The following is a 13930-nucleotide window of genomic DNA, read 5'->3' on the forward strand; positions in this document are numbered from 1 at the left end:
GCCACAGCTTGAAGCCACACTCACCTGATGGCCTCTCTGTGGGCTTCCCTACATTCTAAAACAAATCCACCACATTCACAAACTCTCTTGCGAAGGTGAGATTCTGACCAAGAAGTCTCTCTGGATAATTCGCCGTGACTCCCAGATGCCTCCATGCCAAATTCAATCTTCCTCTTGATTCTGCAGACACTGGCCCCCGCCCCGGATGCCCCTCCCCTTCCCACTAGCCCCTCAGTGTCCCTGCACATGTTCTGTCTGACCTGCCCCCGCAGTCGTCTTTGCCACACTCTGCTCAGGAAATCCTTCCCCACTGCTCAGCCCAGCAGGCTTTCTGTGAAACTGTAACCTCCGTCCGACTCTAATCCCCGACAGGCTTTCCTAGACTGAGCCATCTCACTGTTCCCACTGCAGAAACTCCTGTTCTCCCTGCACAACAGCATCCGGATATAAAGTGTTTCTTCAGCAAACTGCGCTCGGGTGGCTGTACTGTCAAGGTATTCACATAATAGTTATGAGTGTCAATAAAAAGTAAGGCACTGGGGTTGTTTCTCTTCCATCACGTCCAATTGCTCCACGGAAGATGTCAAGCCTCTCATTCATTCTGCTGCAGCAAATAGACACAAATCCCTGACCTCATGAAGCTCACATTCTAGTGGGGAAGACAGATGATAACAAGAGAAATAAGAAAAACCACAGTAAGTTACGTCATTCTAAGGGCTACAAGAGAACAGAAGTCCAGAGGGAAGGGCAATGAAGCACTACAGAGAGGAAAGGAGGGAGTAGGTTAGTAATGCAGACAGACCTGGGCACTCTCTGGGCAGAGCCGAGGAAAGGCCTGGAGACCCCTCTATCCCGGCGGCCTTTCAGTAGCCTTCCAAAGGTGCTGTGTGCCTAACAGCGGCTGCACTAAAAACACTCGTTGCCCAGACTAGTTACTAATGTAAGAAGAGAAACGCTCCAGGCCAGTAATACTGTATCACCCCTTTAAGACTTTCAGAAAACAGTCACAGGCCTTGTTTTCACAAAATTGAGTCACATATCATTGGTTACAGAATGTTTTGTGTGGCCCTAAAGCAAAAACAAATAAAAGCTAGCTGCTGGGCACAACCCGGTGGTGCCCATTTCTAAGAGCCCTCAACCACAGCACAACACACGTTTCTGACGCCTGGGGAACAAAGGGCACGCCTGCCAGCGCACAAGTTTAGAGAAGGTGTAAAAACAGTGCGGAGCTGGGACTCAGGCTGATCACGTGCACATGGCTGCTTTGGGGGGAGGGGACACAAGCTAAACTGGTTGTCCGGCAGTGGAATTCCGAGTGTGGGTAACTGCTCATGGGACCGGGGTACGGGGTACCTCTGGGGATGCTGGGCTGCATTCGGGTTGCCAGTCTGGGGCACTTGGGAGACAGGCAGTGGGCCAGGAGTCCTCTTTCCTGAGCTTTCTCATGCCTCCATCCACGTTCCTAGCTCCCATCACCTTAAAAAGTAGGTGTCTTTCACACATATTTATTCTAATTTTGTAACATACTTCCTAAGCTTCAAAATTTTTAGAAAAATTCCGCATCTTTAAAAACTGCCTGTGAAATAGTTCGTTTGCCCTGGCTATCAAAGAAAATGAAGAAAACCTTGGTAGCAAAGACATTAAATGATGGCAGATATTTTATTATGGGAATGTGACTTTTGGACCAAGGCGGACATTCTTGTCTGGGCGGAAGCCGGAGCACCCACAGGTGGCGGCTTCCCCTCTCAGACCAGCTGGAGGGCAGCCTGGGAGCAGGTCGACCCTCACTAAGTCCTGGCACAGAACACAAACCGCCTTCCTGTCTGTCTGCGGCCTGAGAGCCTCTGAGGAGTCAGTCTCAGACTCGGGCAAAACTGACGGGCCAGGAAAGGCCAACTGTTCTCTGAGCAGAGCAGCCAAATTTTCACTTGAAGCGAGTAAGCCTAAGCAGGCGGTTCACAGCCAGCTAATGGGAGAATCAAATGGAGACGTGATGGGTGTGTATCTCACTGGCCATTTTTATACATACATGAAGTGATATACATACTACAAGTGATAAATCATTAAAAACAATTTTTTATCCTGCTGTGAAAGGCTCTTCAAAATGAAATGGCGGCTCCCAGGTGCTCTGGCGCTAGCTGTCCAGCTCTGCCCTGTCCAATCCCGTCCCAGACTTTTCCCAACGTCCTTCTCATGTGCTTGTCACCGCCCGGGGCACAGAGGGCGAAGGCTGGGGATGCGGGAGCACGAGGACACCTCGTTTTGTCTTAACACAATTTAGGCACCACCAACTAGACTACAGAAGGCTTTACCTTAATAGTTAACAAAACGTGAATCAATTTAGCATTTTAAGATTTCATATTTCAAACAGAAATATAAACGCTTTCAGTTTTTCAAAGTTAATCAACAAACAGGTCACCCACCAGAGAACTCTGAACATGCATCTGGTCATTCTAAAACAACTTTTAAAGTCAAAGCATTCCAGAGAGAATTTAGCATTCTAAGTTTCAAGGAGATAAAGTCAATCTGCAGCTTTCCAACTTGGTACCTAATTTTAGGTGAAAACTTCCCCTTGAACTAAAAGAATGCTAGAATTTTGCTTTTAACTCACAAAGGATTAAGCTTTGGCAGCCACATGTGATGTGACCCTCTGTGTTTGAAGACTTGTAAACCAGGGGAAAACCATTCTATTTATATTCTTATTGCCTATATATTTTTCCTGCGTGCCCCACCTATGACTGTACAAAAACCAAAAATGGTATTTCTTTTGGGTCTGTGGTAACATGCCTTTTATATTTTCAGACAGTGGGGACAGGATTCTTGCCAGGAACTTGGTCTTGGGAAGAGAGGGCACAACAAGTGGAGCCCAGCTGGTCTGTGTGCACAGCTCAGCGGGGCCGCTCGCCACTGAGAAGCAGCACAGCAGACAAGGGACAGCCTGGGTTTCCAGGGCATTTACTCTCTGGGTCACTCATCTGGCAACTGACCATTCATGTGGGAACATCTTTTATGTTGCCACTTTGTACTGTTCCTTAATTTTCATTTGTTCATGCTTTATTTTCTCAACGCACTTAGCTCACTGTCTCAAACATCAAGAGTGACCAAGTCATCTAGATGGTTCAAGAACCAAGCCAAATTATGATTATTTCCAATTACTGAAATAGTGTCATCTGAAAAATATAGTAGAGATTGGGACAGATGTAAGCTTTCTGGGAATATGAACCCACTGCATCAAGTTCTTATGTAAAAAATCTCTGTGCCAGCCCTGGCTGGCGTAGGTCAGTGGATTGAGCACAGGCCTTCGAACCAGAGGATCGAGGTTCGATTCCCAGTCAGGGCACATGCCTGGGTTGCAGGCCAGTTCCCTGCAGGCCAACTCCCAGCAGGGGACGCGCGAAAGGCAACCATACATTGATTCTCTCCCTCTCTCCTTCCCCTCTAAAGATAAATAAATAAATTAAATTTAAAAAAAAATCTCTGTTCCAACTCAGTCTCCTAAGTTCTGTGCTATATCTATCCTTGAAATGCTACACATTCTGAAAGAGTTTTCACAGAGATTCTTGATGCTTTACTCGATTAAACTGCTACATGTATTTAAGGTCAAGAAAGTAACTTGGCCCTGATGGGTGTCGCTCAGTGGATTAAGCACCAGCCTTCGAACCAAAGGGTCACTGGTTCGAGTCCCAGTCAGAGCACATGCCTGGGTTGCAGGCCAGGTCCCCAGTAGGGGGCGTGTGAGAGGCAACCACACAGTGCTGTTTTTCTCCCTCTCTTCCTCTCTCTCTAAAAATAAATACAATCTTTAAAAAAGAAGTAATTGGCTAAAACATTTTATACAGTGTCTACCACCTAACTATATAAAGACTTTCTACATGAGACTAGGCATCTTAAATTAGTAAAATGCCAAAAAAACCAAACTGCAGACCTGAACAGATAAAATGGGCTTTCAGAGTTACCTAGTTGGATTTTCAGTAGCGTATCAAGACAAGGGTGGCTTCACAGACTCCACGTGAAAACTTTTAGCCACAGACCCCACCATCCTTGCGTTGGACAATCTTGTCCAAGTGACCATACGTTTTCAGATATTCATCTCATGCTTTTTGTCTTCCTGTGAAGAAACTGTTGATTCTAGATCTAAAAATAAATCTACCATCCCCTGACTGAAGCAGTATACGCAGGAAGCTGCCTTAAGACCAATCTGACAACTCCTTTTGATAGCAACAGAAAATTTACGGCAGTGAGTCTATTGTTCACGGAAGACAAATGCAGCCAGTTTCTGGTGGGGCCAAAGCGGCCTCACTTTTGAGAAAGTGACTTCCTGCTTCACTAAGTAAGACACTGTCCCTCTCTTCTCTGCAGACAGAAGCAGGCTTCTCCTGAAACTCTGTTACTATTCTCTGCATTTGCTGCACTACAGACCGGACTGGGAGGCACTGGGTCCACCAGCTTCCCTCCTCTGCAGAGGTCAAAATGTGGCTCTGAAGTGGGGATTTCTGCCCTTGATTCTCACTCCATGAAGAGACAACGTACGTTCCCCTGGAAGGCAGGGGGTTACGGGGGAGAAATCAATTAAAAAGTCCCTTGTATGTTAATGTAATTAGCTGGCTATAAAAAGAAACACTCTTTAATGTTAAGTAATAATTTAAAATTATTTCAATACATTCAGTTAATACTATTTTAATAAAATTATGTCAACTCTTAAGTATTAAAATTTTGAAACTTTTATGCACTAAAATTCGAGTTTGTTGACCTTTAAAAAAAAAAAGTCCCTTGCTTTTGGCTGCCCCTGTGGAATGTCACTCAGATTAATCCACTAAGATTTCTTTGAAGCACTAATACTCACTAGGTCCCTCCCATTACTCTTCATTTGCCTAACCCTTATGTGAGTAAGTCTATCTACCTCTTAGTTTGCTGATAAAGTTTGCTGACAAAGTTCTGGGGTACTAAATTAAAAGTCCTACCAAAACTCATTTATAATATATCTACATCTTTTCAATCTTTTTAACGAATCTTAATGTAAAAGATATACTAGTCTCTACATGATACCTCTTACTATTTTAGGAACTGATAAAAAATATATAGAATATTTTAAAGTAATCATAAACTAGTCCAAGGAAGTAGTTCTAGTAACATATCCGACAATTTCCCCTAAAAAAAAAAACAACAAAAAAAACCCTGAGCAACTGAGAAGTCAGAACTACCATACAGAACTGAAATCGGTACGCATAACGCACAATCTAGAACCTGACAAAGCTTAACCAGAAAAAAGTATTACCTTTTTGGCACTTTCAGGACCTGATTCGTCAAAGCGAAATCTGACAATTCTGAAATCTTTACAGTAAATAATCAATTCAGTTGGATTAAACTTCAGTTTCTGGTTGGGGCCCAGGACTTTCTGCTTCCTCTTATGGTCATTTACTAAAAGAAAAAAAAACAATGAAGGAAAGATTAAAATGTGAAACAAGTCGTTCTTGTGCCTCACTCTAACACGGACAAAGCCTGAGTGATGACTGGGGAGGCCGCCCCTCCACAGGAGCGCTGCTTCGCCCGCCTCGCACACTTGTCTGAGATTCCGAGAGCTCCGGGGGACCGATTTCAACTTTGCTTTTGCAGTTACTTCAAATGATTCTTTGCACACCAACCACTACCCTCTAGATACATTTTATGATTAAAATTTCCATCTAAAAGAGGACAAGTACTAGAAAATATAAAAAGCTACACATTCTACATCTCCATTTTAAAACGATTTCTTGATCTCTTTTAATAATGTTCTTAGTACTCGAAAAAAAGGAAAAAAACCTACAGAAATAAAATTCCAACCCAAGTATCTGGATTATCTTCAAACAATTCTTCCAGGGTAGTAGTATCAGCTTTACGGACAAAGTAAAGCATAATACATACCTGTGACGATTTGCTCGATGCACGTTAATGGGACATCATGTTCACCAAGAAGGAGGTTTCTGAAATGGAATTTCTGAAATACAAAGTTATGTTCACATTAATTCTTTTCCCAATAATCCCACAATGGTAATATGAGCCCTGACTTCCTTTCAAAGTCAAGGGCCATGACACAAGGAAGCAGCATGCAGACAAACGCACCTGCAGTGGCATCGGGTCGTCCGTGATGAAGGAGATTTTGAAGTTGGTGCAGATCAGCTTTCCCCACAAATCGTACTGACTGGTGTCTGTTGCAATGCATTTTCTCACAAAATTGACTTCGTTTACAACAATTTCTCCTTTAAAAAAAGAAAAATATCATTGTGTGAGCTGCAACTGCACTCTGAAATGTCAGCAGTCGCTGTGTGACCCAGAGGGAGCATTTCATAATGACAACAGTAAGAGGGAATGCCGAAGGCTCCCCAGAGCCACGGGCACCCTCATCCTCCCAACAGCAAGCGTCAGCCAGGCCTCCCGCCCACCCCTGCATAAGACACAGACACTGAGGCACTCTGGGCTTCAACGCCTGCACCAGCGTAGTCAGAGAGGCCTCTCCTCATTGGAAGGAACTCTGGAGAAGAAGTGAACTACGCCCTCTCCTTCAGGGCTTTATGTGATGAAATGCTCGTACATTATGAACATGCAGCTAGATCCCCCAAACCAATGTTTTTGACTTATTTTGTAAGGAACAACAAAGAGTTCAGCTTTAACCTCAAAGTTAAGCATGCAATCTATTTATTTTTAATATATTCCAAAAATTCAGATGAAATTTCCCTCTGCACTCAAATTATAACTTAATTGGTGATAACACTTAAGAGTTAAAAGATGAAAGAATATAAAAGTTAAAAGTCAGGATACTGACCCACTTCGTCTGTTCCTATCAGTTTAAAAGCCTTTCACAGAAACAGACAGAACTTGTTGGTGGACAAGCCCCCAAACCCCTGCCACTTCACAAAGATTCCAATTACAGCCTCAAAACAAAGCTGGCCCTGGCAAGGGGGCTCAGTTGGTTGGAGTGTCACCCTGATGAACCAGGGTTGTGGGTTCAATCCTAGTCAGGGCACATACAAGAATCAGCCAATGAATACATACATTAGTGGCTGTCTTTCTCTTCCTCTCTCAAATCAATAAAACAAACAAAACAAAAGAATTCTCTAAATGACTAAGTGTCACAGCAGGAAGACACTGAACAAAGAACTGATTCACATCCCAGGAGGGATGGAGCAGGACAGTAGGAGATTTCATCGTGCCATTCAGACCGGTGCACAATTTAAAACTTATGCATTGTGAAGTGTTCATTTCTGGAATGTTCCGTGTAGTATTTTAGACTGTGGTTGACCGTGGGTAACTGAAACCATGGACAGTGGAACGCAGATTAGGGGGGACTTCTGTACCTAGAAACAGTGCAGAGGTCAGCAGGATGGATGGAGTGTTAGCAAATTAGAGAGGTTAAAGATCTGGACCTGACCCTGTTTAAGCAGGGTTTTACTCATGGAGGTTCACGGCCAGTTTCTGAGCTGGAGCTCCAAGGCCCAGGCAGACCCCTGGTCAGGAGCAAGGGAGGGAGTAACAAAATGCTGGCCTACACTCCCGCGGCAGCCGCCTAGGAGGTGGAGAGCGCCAAACCAAGAGCTCCAGGAGGAGGTACAAACGCAACACTAAGATCCTGCATTGGCTGCACTGTTCATAGTTCCAAGTCATTTGCTCTTTCTAAAGCAATATATCTGTGAATCAAAATACTACAAAATCAGTTCCAAATCATCTCTAGAGCCTAGCTACAAAAAAGCTATCAAACAACCTAAATCATCCAGCAAAGAAACCTAAGGGTTTCTTTACCTACTGGGTGTGCCATCCCAGTGAGGAAGTAGGACTTACAGTGAGGCCAAAAACAAGAGCAGCACATAACCGGCCCACCTGTGCAATGAACATGCAAACAAATACACTTGGCAGTGACCCAACAATGCGTATTTCCATTTCCCAGAGGGCCCTGTGGTCAAATGCTTTTCTGATCTGATCACAAAAGACACTGACAATCAGTGCACTCATTGTCAATTGAACAGTGAACCCCAGCAATGAAGATGCTGTTGGCCTCACAGACGGGAAGAGGGAACCAGTGGAGCTGATGCTCAGCCTGAGCACAGGGGCTGAGGCTTGGCAGGTGCTCCAGATGCAGAGTGTCCATGCCCCCCCCCCATCTGGCTGAGGTGACCTTCCTTGGAGCCCTCAGCACCTCTGCCTTCCTCTACTGTAGCATTTCCTCAGAGAACTGGAACTGTCCTGGGCAGGTACCCATCTTTTCCAGTTTTGGGCTCCTCTGCCAGAAGCAGGACCTTGCACTCACTCACTGACGGGGTACCTGTTGAAGGATTAACTCACTGTTAGCCAGGGCACCTCAAGTTCTCCTCGCTGAGCCCCTCCCCTCCCCTCAAAGAGCAGGTCCCAGGGTCGGAAGAGAATCTCAATCTCACATCCTTGTGACAAAGCGGCTTGGCACTCCACTAGCCTCTGCTTCAGCTCCACCAGCAACGGGAAGTGCCCTGTCTGCAAAGACATTCCACTTTCTAGCAGCTGAAATGGTCTGCAAGTGCTCCTCAAGCTGGGGCAAAACGTGTCACTGCCATGGAAAGGGCAGAGCCAAGGGCTGAGCTCTTTCTACCTTACTGACACACTCCTAGGCCGACACCCCATCCCGACTATCCAGTTCCACAGCGTGACTCTGTGGGCCAAGGACACCTGTGCAGTCAGGGAGGCCCTGCTGCTTAGTGGTTATAGGCATGGCCTGGGAGGGGGGCTCAAGGCTGCGGTTCTGCCCTTGCTAGCAGTGAGGCACAGGGCCACTTACCCTCTGCGATTCCACTCATCTCAAATGAGACAACTGCTACCTACCTGATGGGGTTGTTACAAGGAGCGACCTGTAAGCTATGTGACAGGTAAAGATCTTAGCAGAAAAGGTCAGAAACTTGCCCGGAAGTAGCTCAGTAAAAAGCAGCAATCTGTGCTTTGCACGGGCTGGACCTGAGAAAAACACAGCCCTCGGTGTGTGTCCCTCCCTCCCTCGATGTGACCTCACTCTCATGCACAGACCCTCTGGGTCGACGACCACTGGCAGCACTACCGCAAAGGCAGCTCATAGTACCACTTTGAACATACCCCAAGCAAACCTGTGCCCAGGTTTGGGGACTGGGGGCAGTGGCCACACTAGAACGCAAGGCTAAACAGAGAAGGGAAGGACAATTTGTTAAACAAGAAAGGACATTTGTTAAACGAGGAAGGAAGTGAAGACTCCCAGGCTGACAAAATAAGCCATGCTGAACTGTACCTATACCATTATAATTTAATTGAGTGGTTTCCAGGGTCAATCTTTTATTTTGATAACTTAAAAACTTTTTAGAAAGCCCTGGCTTGTGTAGTTCAGTGGATTGAGCACAGGCCTGCAACGGAAAGGGTTGCTGGTTTGATTCTCAGTCAGGGCACATGCCTGGGTTGCAGGCCAGGTCCCCAGTAGGGGGCGTGCAAGAGGCAACCACACATTGATGTTTCTCTTCCTCTCTTTCTCCTTCCCTTCCTCTCTAAAAATTTAAAAAAAAAAACTTTTTAGAAAGCCACAGCTACTATCACTACCTTTTAACAAAAGAACCTATCTACACTAAAGAAGTTGAAAGGACATAATTTCAGAATAAAATACAATCCTTCATACCAAAACAGTTTAGCTCTATAGAAGAGAAGGCTGCATTTTTCTTATTTTTCTGCATTTGACCAAGGGCTGGCCAAGCCTTCATCCAGCCCTGACTGATGTCAGCCAGGCCCGGGCTGAAACTGGGAACCTCTAACACCATCCTTCTACCCTCTCTGCAGACAGCGTGGTTGGTGCAAGGTTTTGCTGTGTGACCTGGGCACACGCCTCTCCCAGCTCTTCCCCATTTAGCACATAGCCAGGCACCCAGTATGACCCACATGCTCACTGAACTGATCTGGCAGCTACAAAACAAAAAAAGACACGAGCACAATCTAGCAGTACTTGCTCCTAACAAACATGCCAAATACACCCACTCACCCTATTTTCAAAAGGACTCGGGCAATTTTATGCATATGTGACACAATCATTAAAACAACGAGTGTCCAGTAATGGGGGGGGGGGCGGTGTTGAAGAGAAAGCCCAGGCAAAGCTAGTGGCATTCACTGGGCGCTGCATTACAATTCCAGGCTCAGGTATAATTTTCTTGAGAAGTGTGGCTCTAGGAAAGGGCAGACACGCACTGGCATAAAATGACAGTCTTCCTCTATGGTGCCAGCTGAGAGTGGTCAGGGTGTGGGCACACGTGTGTGCACCGCTACAGAAGCGACTTAAGCAGATAGTCTGAGTTCTTTCACTCACTCGGCACCTCAGTACAGACTGCTAGACATTGGAACCACTAGGCTGAATCAGGTACAATCTCCACCTTAAGGAGTTTCATGAGCCAGGCAAGTTGAAAATTACTAGCATAATCTAAATTAAATTATTAGTTTCTTCTGTTTTCTCTGCTTCATAAAAGATGAGGATCATTTTAAATTTAGGTTGTTAAGTTCCGACAGACCACTCTGTAACTGAGCACACAAATAAACAACTGATTTTGTGTTCTAATTTTCATCTGCTTATTGAATTACAAGTTCAAACTGTGGGCAACTGAAGTAGGATATCCTTGAACTGAAGGCATCACGCCAAAACATAGCATGCAATGCTATGTCTCGGAACAATGACTTCTTGTTCTGTGTGCCTGTCTGTGTAAAGCCACAGGCGACCTGCCCAAGTCATCCCTTGGTTTCTGACTGGTGAAGGCCAGATGGCCAAGGCTTCGCTCACTTCCACTTGTGTTCCAGATCTCGCATGTGGAGCAGCGGCTGCGGAGCAAAGGAGCTTCCAATGGCAGTCAAAGAGGTGACATGACAGGCATAGAAGGGAACAGAGGCCCTGGCAGGGAGCATGGGGGAAGGAGAGGCGGCAGCAGCGGCAGGCAGACACACTAACTCAGGGTTGGCTCCACGCTCTGTAAGGAACAGGTTAAGTGCAGACAGAAGGCGGGGTGCCAGCGCCACCAGGTATGCAAATGCAGGTCCCGTGTAAAAAATTAACACAGGGCAGGAGATACAGACTCAGCTGTGATTTCTAGGACAGGTGACCCACTCACGGTCAGGAAGTGAGCTTATATCTTCCCCAGAAAACTGCCTTTTTTGTAGAAAGACAAGTTTTTAGTTAGTTCCACAGCATGGATGATCCTTCACTGTAAGTTCTTCAAGCTGATTAATACTGACAGTATCACAATCATATCAAATATAAAAGCCAGTTTTTAAAAATCAAGCACTGTATCTGCAGCTAAGACCGTGTTGTTGATTAGTGTCAAATCACAGCATCAGAAGTGGACAACCAAAGTCCAAGAGTGGGCTGTTCAAAGTAAAGGAAGCCGAAGTTCAAGGCTCAGCAGAGGAGCACTGATTCCTGTATACTGGCCCACGCCTGGGGTGACTAAGCCTAAAACCCCACAAACACGGGGAGCAAAGGTTACTTAGTAGTTCCAGTGTTCGCTCTGAGAGCATGAAGGGTGATTTAAGCACACACAGTTAGGGTGAAAAGCAAGAACAAAATCAAGACAACAAATTTTAACTAACTCCCATTCTAAAGTTTAAAATAAGTTTAAATTATGTCTCTACCATTGTTGACGTTTTTAAAAGTTGGTGTTTTGTTCCTACTTAACATTTCACATTTTAAAGCATAAAGTTTAAAGATTCCATATTTAGTATGGAGCAGTGACTAAGATTTTTAACATTCATGGGAGCCATACAAACTGGTGTCTGACTGTATTTCGGGTTTAGACCAGGCTCTCCTAAGCATCTGGCTACTTATCCCAGGAGCTTCAGTGAACAACTGACTTTTCCTACTTATTATAAAATTCAAAGTATCAATCAAAAAGCTCACACACTTTAAAACCAAACTACTACCTGCCGCCAATGTCTACTTCCATCTCCAAGATTCCATCTACTTTGTTCTAACCCAGTTCTTTTCCCCAAAGAGGAAAATAAAAAAGTCATGCCCTCAATGCTGGAGGGCGTCACCATCAGGAGCAGGGAGAGGGGGCCCCCCTGGCATCTAGCAGGGGCATCTAAATGCCCCCCCAACCCCGGCATCTAGCAGGCCAGGGATGTCATGCACATCCTATACTGCACAGAACAGCCCCTGTGGCGAGGAACCAGGGGCCCCCACGCCTCGCCTTTCTAAAGGGAAACAGGTAAACTTGCAAATACAGCTGACACCTTCTAGCAACATCTGCCAAGTAAGAGATGCAAAGTTCCCTAAGCTTTGTTACTGGTACAGAGACCCAGCCACCGTGCAAGGGGTTCTTCACGCTATTGAAATGATGATCCAACTAGTGGCCATCAATTCAAAAAGCTGCAGACAGACAAGAAGGGCAGAGAAGCTTTCATGCCCTAAACAACTGGAGAGCTCTTTAAACACTTTGGGCCACTGGTGTGGCTCAGTGGATTGAAAGCTGGCTGCAAACCAAAGAAAGCATTACCAGTTCCATTCCCAGTCAGGGTATATGCCTGGGTTGTGGGCCAGGTCCCCAGTAGGGGGCGCACAAGAGGCAACCACACATTGATATTTCCCTCTCTCCTTCCCTTCCCCTCTAGAATAAATAAATAAATAAATAAACAAACAAACTCTGTAAAAATTTAAAAAAAATAAAAACACTTCAGGAGACAGGAAAGCAGGTGGTCACATTCTTGACAATTTTCTATGATGCTTAAATTTTCCAAGACAAACACCAATTATTACTTTCTGATGTTTAATTGTAAGCAACTTATTTTTTTCCTCCCTCGGTGGTTAGATTTTTTTAATTTTTAATTTTTACTTATTTATTTTATGTTTTACTTTTAATTTTTGTTCTATTTACTTCTTTATTTATTAACTCCACGTCCCCTCATTCACAATACAGACCAGGCAAAGGGCCTGGGCTGAGGTGTATATGAGGTGAATTTTCTCTGCCTCCTCTTTCTGTACACATGGTGTAAGAACGTGGTACGCACCAGCAGGCCAGCGGTTAGATTTTTAACTGGATAAAGCTTAAAGCAAAAAGAGGAGGAAAGTTGACCTCATGGTAGTAGTCAGAGTAATAACATCAGACCCAAACCCATTCACTTAATAATCTGTCGGACCTCTAACATTTACCTGGCAGAAGGACCGGTTCCAGTTTTTTAATCTTCGGTTCCGAATTAATCTTATCGTCAGTCTGAAATACACGAGCAAAATTAATCAAAATAAAAACTTTCCCACCCCATAAGATACTAGAGCAAACTTTGTGTTATAAGGGATGACATATGCGACACGCAAAAATCCGCCCCCGCCCCTTACATTCTTTCGCACTTTTACTGAGTTCTCTTTAAGACCCGCTCACTATCGGCTCGGGAGTTTGACAATAAAATATTAAAACTGCCTAATGACAGACAAGTATCCTCGTCCACCAGGTGCCCACAAGCGACACCAGCACATTGGCGGTCGCGGCGCGGACCGTCGCCGGGCTAACAAACCCAGCTCTGGACGCCCCTAGGGTCTCGTCACACGACAAAACTACCGACGGGAGGTCACTGGGCACAGAATGGCTGCGGCGGAGTTTTACAAGTTTTTGCCGAGCCAGTGGGGGCAGCCGCGCAGCTGGGGACAGGGGGACGGCGATGGCCTCCCGGGTTCCCCCGCTCCCGCGGGCCGGCCCGGCGGCTACCCGGAATCTTCGAGGACAGGGGCACTCGCTGGAAGGGGGTTGTTTACCTGGGGCGGCGGCAGGAGGTAGGACTTGAACGTAGGTCTAGGCGGCTTGAGGGAGAACATGGTGCCGTTGCCTTTTCGCCCCGGTCCGGTCGTAGCCCGGGACCCGCCGCGGGCCAGCGGCTGTGCTGACGCCTCCCGACGCCCGTTGGCTTACAGCTCCCGGCGCGGCCGCCCAGGGCCGGTCTGCAGCCAGCC

The 13930-nt window shown here is 45.8% G+C and overlaps 1 protein-coding gene and 1 pseudogene across 1 annotated transcript in view; both read right to left on the reverse strand.

Moving 5' to 3' along the window:
- Positions 1 to 13920, reverse strand: part of MTMR10 (myotubularin related protein 10) — a 36199-nt gene extending 22279 nt beyond the window's left edge. Inside the window, exons 1-5 of the mRNA XM_037053791.1 lie at positions 13736 to 13920; positions 13139 to 13199; positions 6100 to 6236; positions 5902 to 5974; positions 5276 to 5418 (exon numbers count right to left, since the gene is read on the reverse strand). Of these exons, the coding sequence (XP_036909686.1) occupies positions 5276 to 5418; positions 5902 to 5974; positions 6100 to 6236; positions 13139 to 13199; positions 13736 to 13795 (474 nt within the window). The 5' untranslated portion in view covers positions 13796 to 13920. The remainder of the gene's footprint in view (positions 1 to 5275; positions 5419 to 5901; positions 5975 to 6099; positions 6237 to 13138; positions 13200 to 13735) is intronic.
- On the reverse strand, positions 12881 to 13005 carry LOC118992149 (uncharacterized; annotated as a pseudogene).
- Positions 13921 to 13930: the final 10 nt, after the last annotated feature.

Source organism: Sturnira hondurensis, unplaced genomic scaffold (assembly GCF_014824575.4).
Source record: "Sturnira hondurensis isolate 20B ecotype Veracruz unplaced genomic scaffold, ASM1482457v3 Scaffold0007865, whole genome shotgun sequence".
NCBI classification, from domain to species: Eukaryota; Metazoa; Chordata; class Mammalia; order Chiroptera; family Phyllostomidae; genus Sturnira; species Sturnira hondurensis.